The following is a 27,576-nucleotide window of genomic DNA, read 5'->3' as shown; positions in this document are numbered from 1 at the left end:
CTTTTAGTCAAATATGATTTACCTTTGCATCTAAAGACACTTTTGTGACAAAAACATAATAGTAGTAAGCTAGTGGCAGTATAATCACCAGGTACAACTGGCGTTAAAAGCTGAAACAGTAAAAACCGTGAACCTCATTAGGACATATGCCCAAGCGGGAATCCCCTCAGCTGGCTATGGGAACACCTATCGTCGTGGTAGTATCTCGGGAGTGGACGCTGCAGAAGTGAAGACCTTTTTTTTCAAGGAAATTTTAATAGTACATTCCCGAAAACAACAGCTCCGCAGGACAACGGGCATTAAGCACTATGGTAAGCGTTAGTACATCTCGTCCATGGCCTTATAGTAAACACATTTATATACTAACATGAAGAGATAAATATTTCTAAAACCCTTATTTATTTTTTAAAGAAAATGTATGAATTATGTATAAAATGTTTTATTCCATCTTATGATACAATATATACAATAAATGTAAGAGATTTTCCTACTTCAGTATGTTAAACCTTTAAAAAGTTGTTCAGGTTAATTTTCGTAAACCATAAGCCATTTGCAGTTGTTATGTTCATGTAATGCATCACAGCATTGTGTAGGTTTGTGAGCAGGAAGCGGGATGTTACTACCAACATGCTGACAACTTCTTCTTTCAGAAATCTGTGTGAAGAAATAAAAAGGGAATTATCATTCTATATTTAGAAGGGAAAAGCCAACATTAACATGGGTTTTACTAACATCATTTCCATGATGCCACAAATATCTTTTCAATTGCTACAAACTAAGACGTATTTTTATGGGCAGTAACGTCATTTTCATACTATTACTATCAGAAACACTTAGGGGCCTATTCATTATAACATAAGTATGTGAGAATTATGGTTTGTACTCACTGCAAGTTCAAACATACAGTTAAACATACAGTTTAGGAGGCATTCATCATCATGCCTCCTGCCCTAAACTATCACTTCCGAAAAAAAGCTGTTTCTACTAAGTCAGTTTTTTGGAAGTGATAGACTTTTCCACTCCTCTTCCGTTTTCACTGACTGTCATCAAGCTGCGCATGCGAAGAGAGCCCCCACATATCTCCCCTCCCTCCAATTAACCATGCCGGGTCTGTCACCCCACCCCCCATCCTCGTAAAGATGCGCCACCGGAGACTGTGCCCCCCCAGACCTGCTGCACCAAGTAAATCCCCCTCCACCACTGCTGTGCAGGGGACCTACATGACAGAGATGCTGCAGCCACCGGAGACTTTGCTGGCCCCCTGTCACCAGCAGCCCGAACCCCGCTGACCGCCGCTGCTGTGCTCTCTTCCCCCTGGCTCACAAGAAGACTGTCCTGGGAGCCGGGAGAGAGCTGCTGCAGGTAAGAGGACACATCAGGGAGGGATCTGTTCAGATCCCTTTGCTGTAACGGATGCTATACGCGATCTCAGGGTGGCATATAGTATCACTGACAAGTTCTGAAAAAAAATGCTTTCGGAACTTGATGAATTTCATCATTTCCACATCGCCATACTAAAGTATGGGGACTGTGGAAATTATCGATGCACAATTGTAACCAGGAGATATCAGTGATATCTTCTGGCGTTACATGTTTGATGAATAGGCTGACACTTAGGCCCTGATTCAGAGCCGGACGCTCTGACAGAGCACTCGCTCTGAATCAGGGCCGGGCAATTTTTTTTTTAGAACGGCCTCCTGGCCGCTCGCACAGCTGCGGGTGACCACCCACAGCTATAGCGAGCGGCCAGGAAGATGGTCGCGATGGTCCTGACCATCGCGACCATCGGGCTTGCGACGAGACCCTTGTGGTAGGGTCTTGTTGCCGCAAGCCCCAGAGAGATTTCGGCTCTAACAGAGCCGAAATCTCTCCCACTGACATCACTCGTGATGTCAGTGGGGCCGCCCCCAAATGGAGGCGTTCACATGGGAACGCCTCTGTTTGGGCAGCCACTCCCCCACCCCGCCCACCAAAGGGGGCGTGCTGTCGCTCAACATCGACAGCACGTCCCCTTTGGTACGAGACCTGGAGCGACGGATTGCGCATCGCTATCCTGGTCTCGCGCATGCGCACGACGGAACCGGCTCCGTCGTGCGCATGCGCACTGGCCCACCATCGACCCGGTTTGCGAGCGTACAGCGCTTGCGACCAGGTCAGAATCAGGCCCTTAATTTCCACAAAAATAGGTGAAAATCTTAATTTTCACCTACTTTTGGAAAAATTAAGTGATGATGAATAGACCCCTAAATGAAGATCCAAATTATATGTGAGAAAGGAGACAAAAATCTAAAGCTTTAGATTTGAGAACCCCATGTAAATATTCCATTGAATGCCCAAATATATTAAAATCCAGGAGTTAGAGATCAGGGCCATTTTAAGAGAGGCGAGGGCTTATGTATAGACTCTGGACTCGATTCAGACCCACTCGCTAGATGCTTTCGCACGCACCCAGTGTCTGCAAATATGGCAAAGGCAGGCGATCGCGCGGCAAGGCATTAGCATGCCCACTATGTCTTAGCGTGCAATCGCTCTGTGTAAGCAGACGCCCACCAGCCGGTATTAAGACGCCCACTTTCCCACGTCATGTCCAGGAAGTGTAGGCAACCATTGGTAACATCGAGTACCATTTGGATGTGATCGCAGCACTTGTGGTCGACCATACCCCACCGCAAGCACTGCGAGTGTTTCTGTGTGTAAAACAACCAAATGATGTGTACTATGACACTGCGTCTTAATTATGCATGCCTCTGAAATGGCGTTAAGACGCTCAGGTACGCCTGCGTTCGCACCTTACTCCCCCGTTTCCATCGACCAACTCCTGTTACCACTCACAAACGGCTTGTCTTGTCACTCAGTCTAGCGAGCTGTCTATGCGCAGCGAGCGACCACTTCCTGATCACATTGACTAGTTTGCGCACTGCGATGCGTGCACATGCGCAGATTGCGAACAATCGGCAGCTACGAGCGAACGCAGCCTAGCGAGTGGGTCTGAATCGGGCCCTCAGTGCGGGCCCCCTCCTCTCTGGTATGTGTGGGTCTCCGGGAAAATGGCACCTGTGCCTTATTCCCGAGGCATCTCTACTGCATATGCGCAAGTCACTGGGAAAGTGGCCACCGCCATTTTCCCTGTGATTTCCGCTGGCACTCTGGAGACTGTGGAGAGTTAAATATAACTATATATGGGTGCGTGGTGCATGGTGTGTGGTGTAGCCCCCCCTGGACCCTTTATAGATATGCCATTGCTATAGATGCGGTAGCAGATACTTAATGCTGATATCTCAAGAAGCCTAATTACCAACAATAGTGTGGAAATATGGGTGAGTAGAATCACTGTGGTGCCCAAACCCAGTTTGCTAATCAGGCTCAGGCACTTCTTAGGGCTAAGCATACTATGTGACACTTTTCAGCACTTTTCTTTGGCAGTTTCGGCCAGTGGACTTAATAGAGCAAACTTCCTACGTGTCTTTGCACCCGGTGGGGAGAGGTGGTACTGTGCGCCGGTAAATAAGGGGTGTGGCCTCGTGGGTGGGGGCATGGTCTCACATGTGGGGGCGTGGTCTAGCGGCCTGAACACCTGCTTTTTTTTTACACCGGGGGTGCGGGAGGTGCAGGCTTACCCCGGGGAACAGCCTGTGTGAAGTGTCAGCTCCCTCACTGTGCTAGGAGCCGAGTGCTGCACGTAATGCAGCGCACGGCTCCTGTCACTGAGGGGGAGCCAGCACTTTGATGTCACCCCCTCGGCTGGTGATGCCAGGGCTCTGGAGCTCAATTAGACCTGCTTGCTAAGATGCAAACGCTCATTGCTGCTGATGCATTGTGTATACACTGTACGCATGCATATGCATCGCAGTGCGCATGTACATACCTCAGCGTAAGTTCACAACGTGTTTGCTCGCTGCGCATAGACAGCCCAGCAGAGTGAGTGACAGGGAAAGCCATTTGTAGGTGGTAATGGGCTGGTCATTAAAAATGGGGGAGTGGAGGTGCAAACGCAGGCGTGCCTGAGCATCTCAACGGTGTTTTAGATGTGTGCATAATTATAAGACAGCATCACAGTACACGTCACCTGGCTTGTTTTTACACTGAAGTACTCGGCAGTGTATGGTCATCCTCAAGCGCTGTGATCACATCAGATGTTACCCGATGATTGTATACACCTCCTGGACAAGACGTGCAGAAGTGGGTGTCTTAAGACAAGCTGGTGGGTGTTACACTATGTGATCGCTCTCATACTGGGCTTGCTCATGCATTTATTTGCTGTGAGAGTGCACTACCTACGCAAGTTGCATACACATCGTGTGAGCGAGCACATCTGGTGAGCGGCTCTGAATCAGCTCCTCTGTTCAGTACAAAACATATCTGGTTTTATATTGAATGTAATTGCCCCTTCCAATATAGTCTAAAACTGCTAACGAAACACATTGCATAGTAAATGTAGCTCTTTTTTTTATCCCTTCTCTTTGTGACCCTAGAATCCAAATTGGCTATTGGAGACTTTCTAAATTAGAAGTACAGTACTGTGTTGTGCGATTACATAATTGCACAGAACTCCTCATATTTCATAGACAAACGCAGGGGGGGGGGATTCCGTCTGCCTGGAAACCCCCCTCCCTAGCACATACCATGACCACAGTAGAAATAGTAATATAATAGAATGTTAGTAGTGCTACATGTTCTTCTCAGTATCACAAATGAAAAAATTAGCACCACCTATGGATCTTTTAATATGTATCAGCCAGTAATAAATAACCTGTGCATTAACTAGGAGATCTGGAAAACATGTACTGTTCAGGATGCACTGCTGTAGAGCCCAATATGTACATATATGTCCAGGGCAGTGCTAGGTTCTTGTGCTGCTCCTCCGGGCTGCCAGACTTGCTCCAATACTCTGGAATGGTGCCCACATCTAAAATAAAAACATTCAACTCAGGCAGGATGGCTTACTGCCGGATCTAATGGCTTACTGTGATCCTGTATATGCTGGAATCATGACACACAATACACATAGTATGACGCATATTAAAGCTGGATATGTACTAATTGTGCCCTCTTCATGGACTGGCCGCAGTCGCTCTAATATTAAGCATTTGGAAACCCCCCCTAGAAATCCTGCGTTTGCCACTGTATTTAATTAATTAGTCCTCTACTGACAACTTGGTCAGTATAAGGCTACAACTGAGGACACAAGGTTACCCTGTGCAATAAATACAGTTTTAAGCTACATTAATTGCAGGGAATCTAAATGCACTAGCAATCCCAGTCAGGTTCAAGAATCAAATAGACAATTATTCATCTCTGACATCAACTAACACTTTTTACAGTGTGTTGATTAAACTACCAGTATGGATTTGACCCCTCTTAAAACAACCCGGAATATGCTTTATATGTCCCCCTCTGAATCAACTGCCCCAATATTTGAGGTTATAATGGCTGAATTTGGTTGATATTTACAAAAGGGTAGGCACTAAAAAAAGGCTGGCCCTGCTCTAACAGTGTATGTTTTCAAGGTATCTTCGGGAATAATTTGTACCACCTGTTGATCTATTGCTTTAAGGTGCCCATACATCTGCGATGGATCACCGCGATGCAGGGATGCGATCGGAAATTTCCGATCGCCATCGGATACTTCAGATCGCCCACCATTGATGTTCTGCGATCCGTCGCCGGATCGCGGATATTTCACATCTTAAAATGTCCCTGATTTGACGATTGCGATCATGTTTTGATCGCGATCGTCAAGTCGCTGAAATCCAACATGTTGGATTTCTGCGATCCTGCGATGCCGGGTTGCAGCATCGCGGGATCGCGGCAATCCATCTCAGATGTATGGGACCCATTAGTTAAATAACACACCTGTGTCCCAGCTAGATAGTCTGAAAAATTGTAACTGTTAAGGTTTAATGAGGTCGGGATTTGAGAAACACTACACAAACACCAACACTAAGGCTTCTCTCCTAACAACAAAAATCTTGTCTAAAACCATTTAATATCAAGATTCATGTACAAGTACAAAAGGAAGAGGAGTGAAATTTTTTTTATTTTTTAGCCATGTAAATGTCAAAGTTGTTTAATAGCTATATCATTATCCAACTAGACATATATACAGCTAATTTTCTGAAAGTAGTTGTATGTACAACACAAAAACGCAGAAAATATGACATTACTTACCACTGAGAACCTTATCCAGATCAGAAATGAAATTTTCCAGCTCTCTTGTATCACCAAGTTTTGCTATGGAAATATAGAAATGATTGTTACTAATCGGCCGATTTATCAATTAATAATTGCGGGTTATCCCCTGACAACACCCATTTTCAGGGGGGTACCTACAAATATATTGTATCCTCTGGATGTATCTGCTGTGGTCCCTCTTTTCAACCACAGAAGCAGCTATGGGGAATGTTTTTAGCCTAATTTACAATTTACATGCCGGACTCTTGCATAAGTGGTCAGCAGACCGCACATGCGCAGTAGCAAGTGATCGCTAATGCAATCACTTTTAAACATTGAAGGGATGGGCTCCAAAACCCTGTGTCAGGATTGTGGTGTTTTGTGTTCCTGGCTGTGATGCTGGTGGCTCAGTGGTGGAATTCGGGATCTGAAGACTAGCGGGTTTGATATAGTTTCTGTGCATGTGCAGACACATGAGCTGATGGTACGAAGGCAACAAAGTAATATGTTTAAGGAACTCAAGGAATAAGCTTGGGTACTGGAGCCTGGCGATGACCAGGGCTATGGGGAAGGAACACGAGACGGTACTCAGGAGATATCACAGACTGACAGGACTCAGGAGGCAGCATCGGTTGAATGGACTCAGGAGATAGTACAGGTAGACTAGACTCAGGATATAAATCTCCACAAGGAGATTTGGATTTCGCTGCGTCTGGTGTGGTGTGCAGGTCGTGGCCAGCTGGTAGGGTCTCCCAATAACTCTATCTAGAACTCTCCGAGAATGCTGAGGCCTAAGCCCCAGATCCATGGACAAAGATAATTGGGAATAATAGAAGCAGCCGATGAAAGAGATCCGATGATTCCGGTTGCACCTGATGATAATGGAACCAATGGTTCAGGTATCAAATAGGGACCAACGGTGCTGTATCGGATAGGAACCGATGGTGCTAGTTATTAGATAGGACTGAATGCTGGTTATCAGATAGGACCGATTGCTGGTTATCGGATAGGACCGATTGCTGGTTATCGGATAGGACCGATTGCTGGTTATCGGATAGGACCGATTGCTGCTAGAGCCTGGAGTCTAGATACATAGCACAGGAGTGAGACATGTTGTTCAAGGCACTGAGTGCTAGTCATTTGAATCCTTTCATCCACCCTGACCTGTCCTGATTGGCTAACTGGATCAGGTGTCCGCTGCAATGAATCCGGTTGGAGGAAGGATACTCCACATTGAGTGGAGCAAAGGATCACATGATCGCCACTGACACAGGGAGTGGAGAATCAGCGGTCAACTGATCGCAGGTGTCATGGTGGCACCCAGGCCGGAGATAGCGGGCATGCTTGCGGAGTTACAGCAGCCAGAGGAAGATGGAGCACACTGTGGACAGCAGCGCAGGGCAGGAACCGGAGAGCTAGCCTGAATAGATAACCTGCGCAGACCAGCATACCATTTTTATTGCTAGCTTTCTTTTGGATGGCCAATGGATGGTTTTCATTAATTAGTGTCCACACTTGCCTGCATCTCTGTATAAGTGTCAGTATCTAGGCTGGATAGCTGGCTGGATGGTGCAGTTTTTCAAAGTGCAGTCATTTTTAAGTGCAAAACTGTAGCGTTAAACTGAAGATAAACAGAAGGAGGAAACTCTAAGTTCCAGCAAACAACAAACCTCAACGGTCTAAAGTTTCAGGACTGTTACAACTGTATTCCCTGCGCATTCTAGGCAAGAACACAACACTTCTATTGCTATTAATAATGCTGGCCTTCTGATTCGCACATACATCTCAATGCTTATCGTCCTTGTCCCCATGTCAGTTTACATCTTTCCTCTTTGAAACACTGGACCTCATTCAGACCCAGTCACTAGCGCTGCACGCTCGCAACCGGGTTGATGGTTTGGTCCTGCGCGCGCAGCGGCCGCACTGCACGTGCGCAAGCCCCGGAGCAAGAGAGAAACTCTCTTGCTCCGGAGCTCTCTACAAAAGGGTGTCGGCTGTCGATGTTGATCGACAGCTCGGCCCGTTTTGTAGGCGGGGCGGGCGGTGGCTACACAAATGGATGCGTTCCTGACGGAATGCCTGCCGTTTTGTGGGAGGCTGCACTGACATCGGCAGTGATGTCAGTGGGGAGCTTCCTGCTCGATCAGAGCAGGAAGCTCGCTGGGGCTTGAGGTTGCCGAGACCCAACCTTAGGGTCTCGTTGCAAGCCCCGATGGTCGCCATGGTCTTGACCATCACGAACATCACCCTGGTCAGTCGCTAAGCTGTGGGTGGTAACCCACAGCTTAGCTAGCGACCAGGAGGCCGCACTAAAAAAAAGAAGCGGCTGCCCTCATTCAGAGAGAGCGATCGCTTCTTGCAACCACCTTTGAATGAGGGCCAATGTCCTTTATGTTAGCTCTCTTGCCTAGCCCTCACATCATCTATCTGCTTATGATCTGCGTTATTATTCAAATTCTGCACACATTAGATCCCCACTTTTAATCCTCTCAATAACAAACTTGTTAATCAGCATACATATTTACCATCACTGTTCTTTCACTTGCATTTCTACAAATCTCTTGCACTCATATTTCATTTACATTTCCAAATTTCATTCCTCTTGTTTACTTATAAACACCATGACAAGGTTTTCTTCAACTCCCTCCTTCAGTCAGTCTCTACCTTATTCTCTGATCTGCCCCCTGCTTCCACCTTTATCCTTTCCCCCTTATCTCTTCCACCTCTCCTCCCCTTCTCCCCCCTCCTCTGTCTGCCTACTCTTCGGAAGTTCCCTCCTCTCCCATTACTCCACTTTCTTCCTCTACCCCCCCCCACCTCTGTCTTACTATATTACCACCAAACCCTCCTCCTACACTCCTCTCGATGTCACTTCATCCCACTGCCGTCCACATCTCCCTCCCTGGCCACCTCCTACAGGTTCCCGTTCTGGCTCAGGTGCCTGCACCATCACTAAACTCTATTCATATCGGTCCCCCAAATTTATCTTACCTCCACGCTACAGCAACCCGGATAATCTTATTCACATCTCCCGCACAAATGCCATCTCTCTATCCTGTGCCCTCTGGAATGCCAGGTCAGTCTGTAATAAACTGGTCCCCACTCATGACCTTTTCATCTCCAACTCCCTGAATCTCCTAGCCATTACTGAAACCTGGATCTCACCTTCTGACACCACTTCTCCTGCTGCTCTATCCTCTGGGGGACTCACCTTCTCCCACACCCCCTGGCCTGGGGGTCGCCATGGTGGTGGTGGTGGGGTCCTTCTATCCACCAGTTATTCCTACCAGCTAATACCCTCTGAACCATCCCTTACATTCTCCACATTTTAGGTTCATGCTATACGCCTCTTCCAACCAGTAAACATCAGAGTAGCTGTCATTTACCATCCCCCTGGCTCTCCCTCCAAATTCCTTGACAACTTCGCTTCCTGGCTTCCTCACTTTCTCTCCTCAGATCTTCCCTCCATTATCCTAGGTGATTTTAATATTCCTATTTACATTCCCACAGAATCCTCTGCAGCTAAACTCCTTATCTTCACCTCTTCATTTGGTCTCACCCAATGGACCTAATCACCCTCCCATGTAAGTGGGCACTCACTTGACCTGGTCTTTACTCACCGTTGTGATATTTCTGATTACTCCAATTCCCCATTCCCCCTCTCTGACCATAACCTTCTCTCTTTTAACCTATCCCTCTCTCCTTCCCCTCCTTTGCCTCCTAAGTCTACCATTACTAAGCGTAACATTGAGGCTATTGACACTGTTGCTTTTTCCTCCCTGCTGGACTCTCTTCTCTCCACTATACTTTCTCTCTCCTCTCCTGAACAAGCTACTTCCCTGTACAATTCCTCCCTTACTTCTGCTATTGACTCTGTTGCTCCGGCAATAACTACTCAACAACGCAGATCCACACCACAACCCTGGCATTCCAAATGCACCAGGTACCTGCAAAAGTGTTCAAGAATTGCCAAGCGTCAGTGGAGAAAATCACGCTCTAAGGCTGACTTCCTCCATTTCAAATTTATTCTCTCATCCTACAGTGCTGCCCTGTCCCTTTAGAAACAAACATATTTCAAGAACCTCATCTCCTCCCAGTCCTCAAACCCCCAGCATCTCTTTGCCACTTTCAACTCCCTCCTCTGCCCTTCCCCTCCTTGCCTACCCTCCTTGCTCTCTTCCCTTCCCTACTTTCCATCTACAACTGACTCCATACGTGAGGACATCATATCCCATCAGACCCTCAGCACTCCTCATCCTCCTTTTCCTGACCACCTCTCCCCTTCTGCCTCACCAACTCGGACATCCTTCTTCCCTGTTTCTGGAGAGGAAGTCAAGGTCCTCATCCGTTCCTCCCCTCCTTCCACCTCCCCTCTTGACCCTATCCCTTCTCATCTCCTCTGTTACCTGTCTCCTTCTGCCTGTTCCCATCTTGCTCACCTCCTTAATCTCTCCCTATCATTTGGCACTGTCCCTTCTGCATTCAAACATGCCCTTGTCTCCCCCATTCTTAAAAAACCTACCCTTGATCCTAACATACTTTCCAACTACCGACCCATCTCTCTTCTCCCTTTTGCTTCCAAACTCCTTGAGCGTATTGTTTACAACCGCCTTACCACCTTACTTTCCTCCCACTCCCTCCTTGACTCATTTCAATCTGGCTTCCGTTCTCTCCACTCCACTGAAACTGCCCTCATGAAAGTCAGCATTGACCTCCTTGCTGCTAAATCCAAGGGCCACTACTCTCTGCTCATGCTCCTTGACCTCTCTGCTGCATTTGACACTGTAGACCACCCTCTCCTCCTGCAAATCCTTCACTCTCTTGGTTTACGTGGCACTGCCCTCTCCTGGCTTTCCTCCTACCTCTCTGATCATTCCTTCTCTGTGTCCTCTCATTTCCCCCCCACTTCCACTAACAGTAGGAGTTCCCCAAGGTTCTGTTTTTGGACCTCTCCTTTTCTCCCTATAGACATCCTCTTTAGGTGAACTCATAAACTCCTTTGACCTCCAATATCATCTCTATGCTGATGATACTCAAATTTACCTTTCCACCCCTGAGCTCTCCCCCTCGCTCCTTACCTGTATCTCCAACTGTCTCTCTGCTATCTCTTCATGGATGTCCCAGCGCTTTCTTAAACTTAACATGTCTAAGACTGAGCTGATCATCTTTCCACCCTCTTCCACTACCTCACTTCCCACAATTTCATTATCTATTGATGGCATAACTATCTCCTCTAGCCCCAAAGTGCGCTGTCTTGGAGTTATCCTAGACTCCTCCCTCTCATTTAAACCACAAATTCAGCACCTCTCTCAGTCCTGCCATCTCCACCTAAAAAATAATTCCAGGATTAGACCCTTTCCTCACTCAGGATGCCACTAAAACCCTCATCCACTCACTGGTCATCTCCAGATTGGACTACTGTAACCTTCTCCTAGCTGGCCTCCCAGTCTCTCACCTCTCTCCACTACAATCAGTTCTCAATGCTGCTGCTCAGCTCATCTTCCTATCCAGACATTCTACATCTGCTTCCCCTCTCCTTCAAGCCCTACACTGGCTCCCCTTCCCCTTCAGATGCCAATTTAAAGTTCTTACAATCGCCTATAAAGCCCTCACCAAATCCTCTCCCACATACATTTCTGACCTTCTCTCCCTTCACACTCCCGCCCGTCCATTTCGCTCAACAAATGCATGCCGCCTCTCTTGCCAACTGATTACTTCCTCCCACTACCGCATCCAAGATTTTGCCCGTGCTGCTCCCTACCTTTGGAATGCTATCCCTCTCCCTATCAGACTCTCCACCTCTCTACAAATCTACAAACGGGCTCTCAAGACCCACTACTTCATCAAGGCCTTCCAGCTCTCATCCTAACCCACTTCATGCTCTTTCCTCCCTATCTTCCCCTTCTGTGTCACGCCTGTCTGTCTGTCCCTCCCCTTTAGAATGTAAGCTCTCACGAGCAGGGACCTCTTCCCTCATGTGCTTCTCTTCACATTTTCTTTGACTCCTTACTCCCCATAAGGGCCCCTAACACGTGACTGCCATCTCCCTGCTGCTTATTGTGAGAGTTTAATCGCTATTGCAGCAATGTATATAAATCGTGTCCTTGTCCTGCACTGTAATGTACTGTAAGTTACTTGTTTCTTGTTCACTTATTAGTTCTATGTACTATGTAAGGCGCTGCAGAACACTTGTGGCACCATATAAAAAAAGGATAATAATAATAATAATACCAGCAGGAAGGTGAGATCTGCAGTACTGTACCGCAATTCCTGACACCCTGTTCCTGCATGTGTTCTTTAATACACGCCAGTGGTAGATAATCTCTTATTGCCACGAATAGCAGTGATAAGAAATTATAATTATCAGGTCACAAACCCAATAATTAATAAATAGGCCCCTTAAAAACATCACTGTTCTTTAGTGTTACCTTTTGGATGGTGTCTTGTGTTGGTGAATGAAAAACTCAAATTTTCTTCACTAGTGTTCAAGCTACTTCTCTGTGAAGAGCTAACACCTAAAACAAAGCAAACACACACTCAATGGAAAGAGAAAATGAGTCAACTATAGAATTAACTATAAAATCACTATAGCAGGGGTGGACAATCATTTCCTATGGAGGGCAACTCAGTAAAGTGTTGAGAAACTTTTAGATTGCAGAGCTTGTTTGCAATTGCCTAGCAACTGGGACACTTTGGGTGTAACCCATAGCAACCGATGAGTGTCTAGCTATCATTTATCTAGTACATTTTACAAAACAACAGTGGCATCTTCTCCACTTGTTGTCCTTAGATGATTTGATAAATCTCCCCCTCTGATCAAGGTTAAATAAATCAGACTCAGCCTCATTGCCAGTGATAGCTTCAGCTTCAGTTGTGCTTCTGTGCTGTAGGAAATATTTGAGTTACTCTACTCCTGTGTTTCTGACCTCTGCTTGTTTTTAACTAAAATTGTTTGCTACCTGCCCTGACCTTGAATCTATTTGACTTTGTATTTTACCCATTTAAAATTGTTACCTCCAATATATAGCAGTTATTATTAGATTAATGTTTCCATTATTCGAATATACATTGTCTTAGACAAATTCTGTCGAAGTGCAAGTCCTAGTGGAATTTAAGTACTGGTAGGTGTACTGTATATAGCTTAATTGGAAAGGGTGCTATTAGATTTAGTTCAAGGTTCTCATTCTAATAAATATATTTAAAAAAGTATTATTGTATGACTCATAACAGGGAAGAATGAAGGTTGGTTACAAAGAAACAAAAGCAAAGGAGCTACATAGAAACTGGGGGAGATAAACAGGACACAAATGGGTGGAAAGACAAAAAATGGAGGAGAAGAAGGATTCAGATGGGCTTCACACATGTGTGGCTCCACATTCCAGCTTCCTCTATTGCCCACCCCCACCTGGTTAAGGCAGATGTTATACTGTAAGCTGAACTATGCTTTGGCCTTTGATCAATTTCTTTATTGGTCTATAATGCTTATTAATTTACAATAATGTGCCCCACCCAGTCACAGTGAGGAAGCCAGTCGCTGGGGAAAAGGGCCAATAGAGGAAGCCAGGATGCAGGGCTGCACATGTGCTTAGCAAAAGGCTGTGAATGTAAATAAAATGACTGCCACGCTGCTGCACTATGTCATTAGGCAACTTGCAGCCTATGCTCCTAGCCTAGTCCACCGCTGCTCGGGAGGCTACATACAACTTGTGGAGAGGCAAAAGCAAATGGGACTGATCCAGTTGCCTGACAAGTTGCATCATACTTGCCTACTCTCCCGGGAGTCGCTGGAGGCTCCTGATTTTTTGGGTAACCCCCACATTCCCGAAAGAGTAGGCAAATCTCCCACATCCCGCCCACTTCCGAGTGATTTTTTGAGACGTTTGTTGGTCTGTATGGGGGTGCGTGGCTAAATGGCGCTAATGGAGTCATTTAACCCCGTCCCCTCCTAGCGGACCCGTGAATAGCGGGGGTTTCCTGTGAAGGGGGTAGGGCCTACTACCGGCTATTGTCTGGCCCCGCCCAACCCGAAGATGAAAGAAGCAGGTCCTCTCCGATCGCTCCCGGAATACTGCCCTGCAAAGTCGGTAAAGATGAGTTGCATACATGTTTTGCCGACCCCTGCACTATAGACATGTTATCATGCTCCATCAGCTTGATCAGTTACTTGTTGCCTTACTTTCTGAATCACTGCTGATATTATTAAGTGATGTCTGATGCTGTTGTTTTAGGTTTTTAAGATGTTCCTCAAAATCACAGGGTCCTCTTGTGAAGTCTTGCAAAGCATCATCAAACTCTGATAAGGTGAGAACGAGATCTTCTCCTAGGGACACTAGAAGTAAAGGACAATATCAGAAATGATTATTTTTCTAAAACAATATCCCATGCTCTAATCATCACATTATACTACTCAATCAGAGAAGGGTCTAGATATCAGTAACTGTAGTGTTATATAGCTTAACACGGTCATAGCAGAGACACAGCAAGCTATTCTGATAAACCGGATACAAGACTGTTTGTGGTGGTGTTGAACAATGTAAAGCTGCTGACTTTTTTGCAGGTGGCAGGAAGTGTAAAATATGCTATGTATGAGAATTGTTAATTAGTTCAAAATCATGCTGATACAATTGCGTTGGAAGAAACAACAAAAATTATTATTTGTTGTTTTATCCTCCTTATACTCAGCTTTTTAAAAATGTTCCCAATTTACCAAGCCCTAGCTTAACAGTATTTATTTAGGGCAGGGCTGCTGAACACAGAGGAGGACACATCTGTGCACACCAAAACAGAGCCATAACTACACGTGTTGATGCCCTGTGTACATAACGAGCATTGGTGTCACCATCCATAATTGAAGCAGGGCGAGTGCATCTTTATACTGCTCCTTTCGAAGTAGTGAGACAAGTGCGCATGCGTGACCTACAGGTCCCGCATGCGCACAAGAGTCCTGACGTCTGGCAGAAGGAGCCGGACAGGGGCAGAGAGATCCAAAAGGATCCCTTTTTGCGACCCAGGTAGCAGGGGCAGGAGCCATCTGAAGATGGTGAATGCTCCCGCAATCAAGCTCCGAAAATATTGTATTTTTGGAGCTTGATGAATTCTGTCCCCATACTAGTGTATGGGGACAGTGGGCCATTCCGGTAAGCAGGAGATATCTGTGATACTAGTGTATGGGGACAGTGGGCCATTCCAGTAAGCAGGAGATATCTGTGATACTAGTGTATGGGGACAGTGGGCCATTCCGGTAAGCAGGAGATATCTGTGATACTAGTGTATAGGGACAGTGGGCCATTCCGGTAAGCAGGAGATATCTGTGATACTAGTGTATGGGGACAGTGGGCCATTCCGGTAAGCAGGAGATATCTGTGATACTAGTGTATGGGGACAGTGGGCCATTCCGGTAAGCAGGAGATATCTGTGATACTAGTGTATAGGGACAGTGGGCCATTCCGGTAAGCAGGAGATATCTGTGATACTAGTGTATAGGGACAGTGGGCCATTCCGGTAAGCAGGAGATATCTGTGATACTAGTGTATGGGGACAGTGGGCCATTCCGGTAAGCAGGAGATATCTGTGATACTAGTGTATGGGGACAGTGGGCCATTCCGGTAAGCAGGAGATATCTGTGATACTAGTGTATGGGGACAGTGGGCCATTCCGGTAAGCAGGAGATATCTGTGATATCTCATACTTACCCCTTTGATGAATGGTCCGAAAACTTAATTTCTACAATTGCAGTTGAAAATGTCCATTTTCACCTGCTTTTGTAGAAATGAAGTAATGATGAATAGAGGCCCTGATTCAGAGCCGGACGCTCTGAAAGAGCGCTCGCTCTGAATTAGGGCGTTTTTTTTGTTTTTTGTGCGGCCTCCTGGCCGCTCGCATAGCTGTGGGTGACCACCCACAGCTATAGCGAGCGGCCATGATGATAGTCGCGATAGTCAAGACCATCGCGACCATTGGGCTTGCGATGAGACCCTTGTGGTAGGGTCTCGTGGCCACAAGCCCCAGAGAGATTTCGGCTCTAACAGAGCCGGAATCTCTCCACTGACATCACTCGCCCTACCATCGGTCGGTTGCGAGAGCACAGCGCTTGCGACCGGGTCTGAATCAGGCCCTCTGTTCCTAGCTGATACAGCAGTTCATGATAATATAAGCATTGGACATAAAGAGCAGTGACATAACTATAAATTTTTCTCCCCATCTGCCAAAAAAGTTTCTGGTGCCCCCCCCATGGCATTTTGGTAAAACAAAAAAAGAAACACTGTACCCTCGGTCGCTCTGTTCCTCTCGCCGCCACCACATGTATCCCTTCCAGAGGCAGATAATGGGGACTCACACTGAAGAAGGGGGTGGGGCACAAGCTCCCGAGTGACGTCTCACACTTCTCCCCACCAATCGCAGGAGTCCTCTGACCAAGCCGAGACCAATCACAGCTGGAGAGGGGCGGGGCTGGGGGAGACAGTGCTGAGGTTTACAGAGTACCCAGTCTCCCTGGCAACTGTGAGGATTGGAACGTCGTGGCGGGGAGCCTCTACTCCTTGGCGTTCCAATGCTCATGGTTGCCCCCGCACCCCCCTTCCCCTGCTGGCACCCCAAACCACCGCGGGGTCTGTGGGGGCCTTAGCTACGCCACTGATAAAGAGCAGGAGACATTTTGAACATCAGGATTTTTGTGCTTTCCAGTGCGTTACTCTGTATGTTCCATGTCTGTTTTATTTAATTTTTCTTATATGTTCCTATTAATATAATGTCATACTGAGAATATAACTCTGACGGTGAAGTAATTAGCTCTTCAAAGTGATAAATTGGAAAGTGATAAACTATCAACCACTCAGCATCAAACTGCTATTCTATAAGCTGTGTTTAAAAAATGTCATTTAGGAGCTGATTGGTTGGTAGTTTATCACTAACCATTTTATATCTCTACAAGGCTTATTACATCTGCCCCAAAGTGTGAAGGCTACAAAGTGTCTCCAAGTGGCATTTTTAAGTAGTTATTCTCTTTTAAATCATAATCTATAATGAAAGTACAATAAAATGTTATTTTGCTGCTTACGTTATCAATAACAAAGGCAGATAAAATATAAAATAGTCTGTAGCAGAGACATTTTCATCTACAATGCAGATTACTTCCTACTTGTTACTATCTGAAGTGAATGGTAACGCATCCATATTTCCTCATTAGCTAATGGGAAGATGGAGTCCTGTGTCACCTACCCCCACCCTCACGGCCGGCAAACCACCACCACCCCACCCCCTGCGGCTGGCACCGCCCACCCCCTCCACAGACTACTGTAGCGGGTGTGTAGTGCTGGAAACTACCAACCCGCCCCTGAGTGAGACATCACACGCAACACACAGTGCAGGGGAGAGAAGAGTGAGCCAGAGCGGCATACAGCTGTGGTCCAATCACTGTGCAGACAGTCTGTTGGGGCCAGTACTGTATAACACAAGCTCCATTATACAACCCTGCTGGGCCCTAAGTGGACGCTTGTATTGCTTAGTGGTAAATCCGCTAGTGGGGGTGGGGGATCCAACTTTAACTATTACCAAAACATTAATATTTTTATAGTTTACATTAATAAGTGAGAATTGTCATAATATGCACAATAGTAAATTGCTTGAGTGTCTCCGGAAGACTGCGGATAGGTAAGTATAACTATATAAGGGTTCAGGATGTGCAGTGTGGGCCCCCCTGGACCAAGGGGCCTGTGTTCACTATACAACCTGCACCTATTATAGATACGCCATTGAGTGTGCATTTGCAGCAGCCCAATACTTGGTCCATATGGATCTGCGAGTATGTTTGCCTCTGAATAACGGCCAATTCCTTCTACACACCCATAGAATACTTATCCTATGTGCAAATCGTTAATGTGATACGTACCTGGGTAATATTTACCAGCAAAGCCTCTAAGCTGATTCCTGGTGCTGAGTATACATACACCCATCTTAGCAAACTTTTTGCTGTTTGTTAAATTGACGGATTCCCCTATCTCCATAGAGACCTACGGGTATGGCGGTAATCTCCAGTATATAGATTAAGGCAGGAGAAATCGCTGGTATTAACCCTTTGCAAAATGAAACAAAGCAATAAATAATTCTTTTACCGATTAAGGCACTTCACTGTTTGCTACATGTATTGTAGGAAGCACAAATCACTTCAGAAATGAAGGGATATAATATTAACAAATATGAGAAGATAATGGAGCTGGTTATGTAATGTACATTACATTATGAAATTCCTAGTGATGTGCTCTTACTATAAGGCTCATTTACAGAGAAAGTGACATTTCCCCACTGCCATTTAATATCCACAAATGTTCTGATTTGTTTGCCAATTGCATTTCAAGGTACAAACCCTTCCTGGTCTATAGAATGGCCCCTGTAAACATGGATACGTCTATATTTGTGTTGTAACAGATTTATCTACTGTATACATGTATATGGTGGAAACAGTAAAAGTGGTGCTCAAGCTCTAACTTTCTTTAGACGTCCACTGGTGGCTTCCCAAATCCAAGCAGCTGCGTCCAAAGATGCAGCATTGGTCGCGCAGAATGGCCCCTGGAAACAGAGGGCTTGATTCAGAGCCGGACGCTCAGAACGAACGCCCGCTCTGAATCAGGGCGTGTTTTTTTTTCTGCGAGGCGGCCTCTTGGACGCACGCATAGCTGTGGGCTACCACCCACAGCTTATGCGAGCGTCCATGATGATGGTCGTGATGGTCAAGACCATCGCGACCATCGGGCTTGCGACGAGACCCTTGCGGTAGGGTCTCGTCTGCCGCAAGCCCTGGAGTGATTTTGGCTCTATCAGAGCCAAAATCACTCCCACTGACATCACTAGTGATGTCAGTGGGGCCGGACCCAGACAGCCACGCCCCCGGCACGCCCTCCAAAGGGGGTGTGCTGTCAATCACCATCGACAGCATGCCCCCTTTGGTGCGAGACCCATAACGACGGCTACCCCGTCGTTATTCGGGTCTCGCGCATGCGCACGACGGAGGCGCCTCCGTCGTGCGCATGCGCATTTGGGAAACATCGACCCGCTTGCGAGCGCTCAGCGCTCACGAGCGGGTCTGAATGAGACCCAGAGAACGCAGTCGCAGGCCCTGAAAATGGTCGCGACATGTCTGTGTTTCAGTTGCCAGACACACCCACCGCCCACAAGTGTTCCCTGCCTGTCACAACTTTGCAAATAAATCCTCTCTGCGAGCGACATCGGTAGTGAAACTTGACGCATTCACATTGCGACTCAGCTGCATGCACAGACCACTGATAATTTCTCAACTGCGTAAACATTGGCATTGGTGTACATCTCTGAATTAGGCTCTGTGTGTCCGCTCAGCCTTCTCGCTGTCACCGCCCTGGAACACCCAATACATTTTCAATGCATTTCTGAGATCGTGCATCTCCTGTACGTTCCAATCGCAACTGACTCTAGACGCATGCGCAGTGTGACTTAGCATGCGCAGAAGAAAAGAACACAGCTGCGTCTGACTCAGAATCAGGCCGTAGGATCGCACATTTCTCTATAGGTGATGGGTCACTGAGAAACAATCTGGAAGCTAATGAAATACTTAAATGGGAACAAGGTGTGAAAAATTCATGAAAGTGAAAGAATTTCTACAAATGGGAATAATATATCTTATCCTTTCTGAATATGGAAATGTACAGGGTGGCCATAATTAACTTCCCCTATTCAGAGATTTCTGTAGCTTGATCTAAGAACCAGAATGTCACCATATTTTGTAGGCAGACTAAATATGGACTAGAGATGAGCAGTTCGGATTCCTTGGAATTCAAACACACCCAAACTTCCAGGATCCGAGGCGGCCAATCAGCGCTTCCCCATAGATTTTAATGGGGCAGACGGACGCAAGATAGCGGCCCACACCTCATCGAGGGAACCGCCACCCGCAGTGCAGACACTGCTGACACAGCCGGCAACTCTGCACTGAGGACACTGCCCAAAACCCCAGCACTGCCGACACCATGGCAACTCCGCTCTGAGGGCCTGATTCAGACTCGCGAGCGAGCGCTGAGCGCTCGCAAGCGGGTCGATGTTAGCCCAGTGCGCATGCGCACGACGGAGGCGGCTCCGTCGTGCGCATGTGCGAGACCCGGATAGCGACGGGCAAGCCGTCGCTATAGGTCTCGCTACAAAGTGGGCGTGCTGTCGATGGTGAGTGACAGCACGCCCCCTTTGGTGGGCGTGCCGGGGGCGTGGCTGGCCAGCCCCACTGACATCACAAGTGATGTCAGTGCGAGTGCTCTCGGCTCTGTTAGAGCCGAAAGCACTCCAGGGCTTGCGGCAATGAGACCCTACCACAAGGTTCTCGTCGCAAGCCCAATGGTCATGATGGTCTTGACCATCGCAACCATCTTCCTGGCCGCTCGCTAAAGCTGTGGGTGGTCACCCACAGCTATACGAGCGGCCAGGAGGCCGCTCTAAAAATTCAGAGGGACGGCCCTGATTCAGAGCATACTTGCCGACAATCAGCTCCAGCCTTCCGGGAGGGAGCTGATTGTCGGCTAATAGCAGGGGTGGGGCCGGCCATTGGGGGCGGAGCCGGGGGTGGGGGCGGCCATTTGGTGGCACACTGGGGGCGGGGACGCACGATCGCATCATCGTGACTCCGCCCCCTCTTCATAATGCTGTTATTTTCAGCATTGTGAAGCAGGGGGTGGGGCCACGATGACGTGATTCTGCGCGAATCGCGTCATCGGGCCCCCCGCTGCGGGGGTTTCTGTTTTATTCAGGGGGGAGGTTGGGAGGGTCGCAAGCTTCCGGGAGGCTTGCCTGCCTTTCCGGGGGGCCGGGAGCGGCACCCGAAAATCGGGAGGCTCACGGCCAAATCGGGAGGGTAGGCAAGCCTGATTCAGAGCGAGCGCTCTGTCAGAGCGTCCGGCTCTGAATCAGGGCCTGAGGCCCTTAGTCCCACTCCATCCCTCACCCAGGCCCTCAGCCATCAGTTCCTTAGCCCCTCAGCCTATGGATATGAGAAAGATATCTATTGCAAATTTTTCTATCTTTATGTTATTCGGCCACTAGAGGCAGCATTCTACCATGTGGCTCATGTTTTACAAGAAAATGAGGAGTAACACAATCTACAACATTAGGGGGTACAGTATATAATTTTTTTATTTTACATGTAGTTATAACCGGTTGATACCTAGAACATACTTTCTTCCTCTTCCTTTCAACATCACCTGCTCAGCACCCCATCGCAGCACAAGACAGTCATTACCTGCTGATCAGCACTGCAGGCTCTGCCCCGTTCAGCACCCCACCGCAGCACAAGACAGTTATTACCTGCTACTCAGCACTACAGAGTACTCCGCCCCACTCAGCACCCCACCGCTGCACAAGACAGTCATTACCTGCTGCTCAGCACTACAGAGTACTCCGCCCTGCTCAGCACCCCACCGCAGCACAAGACAGTCATTACCTCCTGCTCAGCACTACAGAGTACTCCGCCCCACTCAGCACCCCACCGCTGCACAAGACAGTCATTACCTGCTGCTCAGCACTACAGAGTACTCCGCCCCGCTCAGCACCCCACCGCTGCACAAGACAGTCATTACCTGCTGCTCAGCACTACAGAGTACTCCGCCCCGCTCAGCACCCCACCACAACACAAGACAGTTATTACCTGCTGCTCAGCACAGCAGACTCTGCCCCGCTCAGCACCCCACTGCAGCACAAGACAGTCATTACCTGCTGCTCAGCACTACAGACTCTGCCCCGCTCAGCACCCCACCACAACACAAGACAGTCATTACCTGCTGCTCAGCACTGCAGAGTACTCCGCCCCGCTCAGCACCCCACCACAACACAAGACAGTCATTACCTGCTGCTCAGCACTACAGAGTACTCCGCCCCGCTCAGCACCCCACCACAACACAAGACAGTCATTACCTGCTGCTCAGCCCTGCAGACTCTGCCCCGCTCAGCACCCCACCACAACACAAGACAGTCATTACCTGCTGCTCAGCACTGCAGACTCTGCCCCGCTCAGCACCAGACCACAACACAAGACAGTCATTACCTGCTGCTCAGCACTGCAGACTCTGCCCCGCTCAGCACCTCACTGCAGCACAAGACAGTCATTACCTGCTGCTCAGCACTGCAGACTCTGCCCCGCTCAGCACCGCACTGCAGCACAAGACAGTCATTACCTGCTGCTCAGCACTGCAGACTCTGCCCCGCTCAGCACCGCACTGCAGCACAAGACAGTCATTACCTGCTGCTCAGCACTGCAGGCTCTGCCCCGCTCAGCACCGCACTGCAGCACAAGACAGTCATTACCTGCTGCTCAGCACTGCAGGCTCTGCCCCGCTCAGCACCGCACTGCAGCACAAGACAGTCATTACCTGCTGCTCAGCACTGCAGGCTCTGCCCCGCTCAGCACCGCACTGCAGCACAAGACAGTCATTACCTGCTGCTCAGCACTGCAGGCTCTGCCCCGCTCAGCACCGCACTGCAGCACAAGACAGTCATTACCTGCTGCTCAGCACTGCAGAGTACTCCGCCCCTCTCGGCACCCCCACCGTGACCGCAGTAAGTATAATCTTATTGCTGTAATATTCTGTCATTTATATGGCCCCACTCACACCAAATCATAGACATCTGAGAGTGAAGAGAAGTGACTACAAAAATGGATGAGTGTCAGAAATGAGAGACACTACTGTATATCACTATGTAATGCTCAAAAGGAAGTACTTTTTATTTTAGGTGGAAACTCCATTTGAATTACTGGCTGGCTCTATTGTTATTTATTCCAATAGATATCTTCGTTATTAATTGCAAAATCTTGTTCATGTATACAGTGGCATAGGGGCATATTTATAAAAAAATATTTGCGCAATATCCCTTGAAAATACACATTTTAAGGGATATCAGGGAGGGGGGGGTACCCACGAATATTAAGTACCACCCAGATGTAGGTACGGGTACTGCAGCAGATCTCCCATTTTCAATCACAAAATCAGTCCCCATACGTTTCTATGGTGGCTGCTAAAATGCTGAGTTTATCTAGCTTGGCCCCAGTAACTAACGTCATCTTTAGATGGTGTTAGACATTGTAGTCTATGGGCTTCAGACTATAAGATTTACTGGAAGAGGGATCCCTATGACCAGTGCCATAACAGGACTTAACAGAGCTGACTGTGGGCCTGATTCAGAGACAGACGCTCAGAAAGAGCGCTCGCTCTGAATCAGGGCGTTTTTTTTTTTGTGTGTGGCCTCCTGGCGCTCGCTTAGCTGTGGGTGACCACCCACAGCTATTGTGAGCGGCCAGGATGATGGTAGCGATGGTCAAGACCATCGCGACCATCGGGGCTTGCAAGGAGAACCTTGTGGTAGGGTCTCGTGACCGCAAGCCCCAGAGAGCTTCCAGCTCTAATAGAGCTGGAAGCTCTCTCATTGACATCACTGGTGATGTCAGTGAGGCCGCCCACAACGGCAGGTGTTCGCTTGGGAATGCCTCGGTTTGTGAAGCCACCCCCCCACCACGCCTACAAAACGGGACGAGCTGTCGATCAACATCAACAGCCGCCCCTTTTGTAGTGAGCCACGGAGCAAGATAATTTCTCTCTCGCTCCAGGGCTTGCGCACACGCAGTGCGGCCGCTGCACGTGCGCAGAGCCCACCATCGACCCGCATGCGAGCGCTCAAGCGCTTGCGAGCGGGTCTGAATCAGGCCCTGTGTCCTTTTTGTGCATGACATCGTAAATAGAGGAAGGGGCTTCCAGCACCAAGTAATCTTCGAGATGCTCTGGTAACCTGTACACATGACAGAGTGCCTGCCTGCAGCGTCCAAAGGACGCTACACGTGGCACTGTCACAGTGATACTGGCTGCAGAATACCATTCCAGGCACACTGCTAGATAGAATCCAGGGCCATGGGGCAGCGATGGTGACACCCATAGAGCCCTGCGCTCCGTGATGCAACACATGTTGCGCACAGACTTACGGCCCTGCCTATAATCCCTCCTTGGCATGCTCATACAGGTGTGGTCCAATTACCACGCATGTCCAGTGACACAGCTAGCACCCTGAACCAGCCATGAATATAATCACTTTAACTGTTACTGCTCACTGGGATGCCCATGTCCCATCATCCAATAATGGTACATTTCCCTCTGAAACAAGAATTCTTATTGCCTCAACATGTGGTAATATAGATTCTTAATTTTGGGGGGGCTGGTCGCAATTAGTCTGCAATGCCCCCAGGGCTCTGAGTCAACATCAATACTGGCTCCCATGAGTAGGCATGGCAGCCTTTTGAATATCTAAGCTGACAGAAATACGGATAATTTTCACAATTGGGGAAAATGAAGATAGAAAGAGAGTTAGGCTAGTTTCACACTTGCTGGTTTTGGGCGGGCGGCAAAATGCTGCCTGGTGTTTTGCCGTGAATGAAATGTAGTTAAGCAGAGAAGCAGGTGAGACCTTTCACACGGCCCGGGCATGGCACGGCTGCCATGTAACAGCTGGGAGTATCCACTGGGCAGGACAGCCGTGGTGCCATGCCCGTACCTGTGCCGTCCCTGCACGCCAGTGGTGTATAGGAAATAATGTTTTCTTTCACAAACACGGGCTTGTGCCAGCCGGGCTTGGGAAGCAGCTGCTACACATGCCCAATAGATAAACAAAAAATACATTGAAAGCGTCTCAAAGCCGCAGCTTGTGAAAAGCACAGAGTGCCTGACAAACACCGTCCGACTACTGCCTGTTTCTTGCCCGGGTGGCCAAAACCGGCAAGTGTGAACTAGCCTTAGGAAAACAAGAGAAAGTGAGTGACAGGGCACAGTGCCAGGCAGCAACTGCAAAGGTGAAATAATACTGAGATGATTTAAACAGGGAGATCTACATTGCCTGTGCTATCATTTTTTCCTTTCTCTAAAATAAATGAATAGGGGTAACAAAAAGCACATGATAAAAGCATAACATTAACACTGTATAAATACCTTATTAGACTACAGATGGATTATTATGTACAATTATGATCACCTCACTGTAAGAAGGAGAGTTAAAAAATAAAGGGTCATTAGAAAATGTAGGTTAATTTACATTGGAAAAAAGGTGTCATAAAAGATGACCTATTTAATATGAATAAATACTGGGGTCAATACAAAGATTTGTCTATACAACGTTTCATGCCAAGGACCATACAGGGATAAGAGGTCATTCTCACAGAAGGAAGGTGGTTTGGCCACCAGCTTAGGAAGCTGTTCAGCTGTGGAACTCATTACTAAATCAGGAGATGATGGCAAATCCAGTGCAGTATTGTAAATTTTATTGGCTGCCTATCTTACAAGAAATGTGGGCTTGTGTAATAGTCTGCAGGATGCAGGAACGAGCATTATTTCGGGGAGTCTGACCGTATTTTTAAAGCGGCAATCATTTAAAAGGCAAAACTAGGTTGGTTTTAAATATTAACATGCTGAAATGTAGATATAAACAAAGAATCAATGATAAGGACATGTGTGAACTCATAAATAACAATTTCTAATATATGTACAGTAACATTGAGAGGACCTTCATATTTAGAATAGACTGATGGGCCTATTCATCAACACTAAAATAAGTTTTTTAAGGACATTTTCCTTAAATAACGTTATTTTGGTATTCATGTAGCCACTTAGCACAGGAGATATCACAGATATCTCCTTGCTAAGTTCCCCTGCGTTAATTTCCACACTCCCCATACATTAGTATTGGGATGTGGAAATTGTGGTATTCATCAAATTCTGAATTTTCGGAATTTGATGCAGTTACTATTCGCCACTGTGAGGTGGCGAATAGCAGAATCGACTTACCTGTATCCGCGTGTGCAGGTCCCCCGACGAGTCCCTCCGGCGCTCTGCTCCGTCCTCAGGCTCCGGAGGCTGGTCGGACATGTGTGCTCCCCAGCAGAGCACAAGAAAGTTTCGAAATTTTTTTTTTTTTATATTTTTTCTAATCTGTCATGTGGTCTGCTGGGAAACCACATGACAGACCAGCAGGACGGAGCCGGAGGCTGCTGTGCGGACAGGTAAGTCGGGGGGGGAAGGTGAGCGGAGGGGGTTGGGGGGTCGGGGGGGTACACAAACTTAACGCATCTGTAGGCAGTGCTGCGCATGCGCTGGTTTTACAGATGTAACAGCGCATACGCAGCACTGTTTCCAGATGCGGTAAGGTAGTGTAGGCAGGGAAAAGTATCTATTTCCCGAAAAGCTGTCATCGCAAAAATGACAGCTTTTCGGAATAGATACTTATGTTGAGGTGGAATGATGAATTCCACCTATAATTAGGTAGAACTCCATGCGAGTTCTAAACCTAATTATCTCTAGAGAATTTTTAGGTTTAATGAATAGGCCCCTGAATCCCTAAGTCCCTTATAGTGTACTGAGTAGCTAAATGATCAAGGAATGAAGAACATATATACAACATTAAAGCATAAAATGCTGTACTAATTATAACAACATGGTTTTGTTATCATATTACTTTTAGAAATAATTTCATAATACTTCTGAAAGTATCACATATTTCTGAATTGTGTATATAAAGGTAATATTAAGTATACTGAAAAGTAAGCCTTACCTTGTCTATCCATGGCTTGTCCTGGCTTACCGTGTTTTGTGCACACTGTGCTATAAACCACTGACACAGCTTTGCCAGATGTCAGTTTGGTTGACAAGCTCCCCCCTTTAAACATTAGTAGACCAATCCTACAATAAAGCAATAGGCGTGGAGCTGTAGAGTGACAGGATGTGTGCTGTTGTGGTTTATGAATAGGAACCTCTTCTGAAATAGAGAAATAACAGGAATATTCTCAGATACACTGTAGTCGACAGACAAAAATTTACAGCAGATTGTTAAGCCAAAGAGGAAAACTTTATTGCAAATGTCATAAACTAATGTCATATCATGTTTTTATTTAGTTGAATATTATTACAAGTAGTAACATTAATTATGTATTACCTGCCTCTCTAGGCGTTTCAACACACCTGGGGGGAAGGTCAGTCACAGTAGTCTGTCTCCTCTCTCAACCACGCAGGGTTTTCATCTCAACACTGCGTCAGTTTCAGAGGGTAAATTTACTAAGATTCGAGATGGTCCCAATTTTCAAAGTGATTTATCTCGCTGGAACTTGCCAAAGTTCGGGTGATTTAATCCCTTTTTTTTTTACCAAATTTACCAACAGGCGATTTGAGGCTAAACGAGTTGGCCGATGGTGAAGTAGAACGAGATCTCTCCCGAGTATCTCATTTTGCAGGAGATTACTCATCCGAGATTACAGTGTTTTCTCTCTGCAAATCTCTCCCGAGCTAGCAGCCTGCACATATCAGTGAGATATGTGTTGGCTGCTTGTGTGTTAAGACTTGTAAAAGAGGGTTAAATGTTATTAAAAAAAAG

General features: G+C 47.2%; 1 protein-coding gene across 2 annotated transcripts; it reads right to left on the bottom strand.

Annotated features, from left to right (window-relative positions):
- Window positions 1-423: 423 nt before the first annotated feature.
- LOC148508675 (regulator of cell cycle RGCC-like) lies at window positions 424-26,825 on the bottom strand. Of its 2 annotated transcripts, XM_088444224.1 has the most exons (6): window positions 26,761-26,825; window positions 14,348-14,500; window positions 12,600-12,686; window positions 6,169-6,231; window positions 4,751-4,906; window positions 424-654 (listed from the first exon to the last, which is right to left on the bottom strand). In XM_088444224.1, the coding sequence occupies exons 1-5, from the start codon at window positions 26,771-26,773 to the stop codon at window positions 4,758-4,760; spliced, it is 465 nt and encodes a 154-aa protein (XP_088300350.1). In that variant the 5' UTR covers window positions 26,774-26,825; the 3' UTR covers window positions 424-654; window positions 4,751-4,757. The 2 variants fall into 2 exon arrangements, with proteins under 2 accessions (XP_088300350.1, XP_088300351.1); XM_088444225.1 differs by lacking the exon at window positions 4,751-4,906.
- Window positions 26,826-27,576: the final 751 nt, after the last annotated feature.

This window comes from Taudactylus pleione, unplaced genomic scaffold (assembly GCF_031769625.1).
Source record: "Taudactylus pleione unplaced genomic scaffold, aTauple2 ptg000352l, whole genome shotgun sequence".
Lineage (NCBI taxonomy): Eukaryota > Metazoa > Chordata > Amphibia > Anura > Myobatrachidae > Taudactylus > Taudactylus pleione.
Note: the sequence above shows the minus strand (reverse complement) of the source record. Positions and strands in the feature narration are given on the sequence as shown.

Bases quoted from the DNA above. Each gene is read 5' to 3' on its own strand.
- LOC148508675 (XM_088444224.1), bottom strand. The intron at 12,687-14,347 runs GTAAGGCAACAA...GCTTTGTTTTAG, and splicing joins TATCAGCAGTGATTCAGAAA to GTGTTAGCTCTTCACAGAGA. The intron at 6,232-12,599 runs GTAACACTAAAG...ATATTTCCATAG, and splicing joins CACAAGACACCATCCAAAAG to CAAAACTTGGTGATACAAGA.